Source organism: Microtus ochrogaster, chromosome 18, assembly GCF_000317375.1.
Source record: "Microtus ochrogaster isolate Prairie Vole_2 chromosome 18, MicOch1.0, whole genome shotgun sequence".
NCBI lineage: Eukaryota > Metazoa > Chordata > Mammalia > Rodentia > Cricetidae > Microtus > Microtus ochrogaster.
In genome coordinates, this window is record NC_022020.1 from 24,965,762 (window position 1) to 24,968,433 (window position 2,672).

General features: G+C 39.7%; 1 protein-coding gene across 1 annotated transcript in view; it reads right to left on the reverse strand.

Moving 5' to 3' along the window:
* Pfdn1 (prefoldin subunit 1) overlaps positions 1-2,672 on the reverse strand; it is a 52,013-nt gene that overhangs the window by 26,387 nt on the left and 22,954 nt on the right. Inside the window, exon 3 of the mRNA XM_005355956.3 lies at positions 2,468-2,552. Within this exon, the coding sequence (XP_005356013.1) occupies positions 2,468-2,552 (85 nt within the window). The remainder of the gene's footprint in view (positions 1-2,467; positions 2,553-2,672) is intronic.

Here is a 2,672-nt window from a genome sequence, read left to right on the forward strand (position 1 = left end):
AGAGAGAGAAAGAGAGAGAGATGCAGATGTCCACAGAGGCAAGAGGAAGGCAGTGGAACTCCATAGGTGGTTGTGAGCCAGCTGCCCTGGGTGCTGGGACTGAACAGAGGTGTCCTGTGGGAGCTGCTCATGCTCAAACTCATGAACACTTACTTCTCTAGGCCCCTGGAGCATGTTTAAGTATAAAAGCTAAAAAAATAAGAGCAGAGAGTATAACACTTGCCACCCAATCTGACCACCTGAGTTTTAGCCCTAAAACCCACAGAACCAACTCCCAAAAGCTGACCCTGATCGCCGCTCAAGTATCATAGTACACACACAAAAACATTAAATTTTGCACAAATAGTTAATGTATATTTATAACTTATTCAACAAGGATTATAAGAAAAAAAAACCCTGGGGGCAGCATGACAGCTCTTCTGGTAAAGGCACTTGCCAACAAGCCTGATGACCTGAGTTCAATCTGCAGGTCCCTCAGGGCAAAGGAGACAACCAACTCTTTGAGTTGTCCTTGGACTTCCACAGACGAGCCACAGCACATGCATGTTCCACCACCACAGGAAAGAAAAACATCATTTCCATACAGTAACCCTGCTTAACAATCCAATATACAGCTTTACATTCAAAAGCCAGGAGTGTTGGCATATACCCACAACCTCACAACTTAGGAATCGGAGACAGGAAGATCAGGAGTTCAAGGTTATCTTTGGCTACACAGCAAGTTAAAGGCCAGTATGAACTAAATGAAACTTAGTCTTGAAAGCCATAACACAACAAAATTTAGACACATAGAACGACTTTAGTTCTGGTTTGTTTCCATAAAGCATTTAAGCACATGAGGCTGAAGAGAGGGCTCAGTAAAGTGTTTGCTGTACAAACATGAGGACCTGAGTTCAAATCCCCAGCACCTGTACCATCACAGCTGGGAAGGCAGAGACTTGAGGGTTCCTGGAGTGCTGGCCAGCCAATCTAGCCACATCAGTGAGCTCCAGGTACAGTGAGAGACTGTCTCAAAAACTAGGGTGACAGAGAAAAATACCAAGGTTGACCTCAGGCCCCCACATGCACACAAACACATAACATACACACACACACACACAAAGAAAAAACTTGCATTCTGCTATTTATTCATCAGAACAATTTTCAAATGTATTCACTTAGCTGCAGAAAACAATTTTTTTGTTTAATCTATATGAAATAGTTTCATTTGGGTTTTTCAGATATTTTTGTTTTTTCTTGAGTGAAACTAACAGGCAGAATATTTGCTCTAAAGCAGCTCTGAGGCACAAAGGCAATAGAACAGGCTATAACAACAAACTGGTTACTGTAGGCTGATGGATTTTTTTCTTCATGGTTTTTGTTTTATTTTTACATTGCATCTTTCCAAGCCACTAATACATCAAGTTAGTTTAAATTATCAGTCAAACTAAAGTAAATCTAAGAAGCTCTTCCACACTCCCAGGCTATGCCAAATCAGTGCCCCGAGAAACCCCCACTGACTAGAGGAGGTGTCTCCCCAATTCAGCAGAGGGTTGAGTCATATTCTAAATCACTGCCTCGACAGTACTGACAGAAATTAGGTCACCTGACCTATGAAATCATAGTATATCCACCCCGGTCACAGGAAATCTTGGTACCTAAGAAACAGCCAATTTAACTGTTGTGATATACAGGACTGGCCCTTCACCAAAGCCCCAGGAAAAAAATCCCATCAAAGGTCTCAACCATAAGAAAACTGTAATAAGCTTGAGCTTCCCACCACTTTCTAATCTATTATATTTTACCCACATTTTAAAGATGCTTGTTTTCCTCGTAGGAGCACACACCATCACTCAGACTGTTTATTAATTATGGCTCCCTACTTTGTTATTGTCTAAATCTAAGATAAAAGAGTTGCATGTAAAAGAGACAGTATAGAAAGACCCTCTGGCAGCTGCGACTATTGTCCATTATTCTCTCCACCTGCCACAGCCTATTTAAACAACACACTACTCTTTTGTCTATGGTTTGTTTTTGTTTTGTTTTGTTTTGTTTTGTCTTAAAGAAACTGTGTAGTAAAAGACAATGGAGAATACACATTCAGACCAACACCTTAACTTTAAAAACTGCCTACAGGGGGCTGGAGAGATGGCTCAGCTCACTGACTGTTCTTCCAAAGGTCCTGAGTTCAATTCCCAGCACTCACAACTGTGTAAATCCAGTTCCAGGGCATCTGACCTTCATACCAATGAACATAAAACAATAATAATAAAATAAATTTACAAAAAAGACTGCTTACAGTTTTAAATAAAGTTTCGTTTCTTATCTTCAAATACTGCTATGAATATACTGTTTTAACAATTACAGTAAATTAGAGAAAATGAAACCATGACCTAAACTCTGTCGGTCATGTTTTCGTTTAACACAACACAAAGGAGTTATCACGTCTTTTCCCTACGAGCTGACTGCTGTTGTCATGTGGACATACCTCCAGTTCTTTAATTTTTTCTTCTGCTACTTTCTGTTTTTCTAACAGCTGGTTGTGAATTACTTCCTTGGATTGTAGAATAAACCTAGAAAACAAAAGAGTTGAAAATGATGGCACATGGCTACTATATTCCAGATCAACAATTACACACCCACAAATACTCAACACTAGATTCAGGACCAAAAAAAAAAAAAAAAAAAAAAAA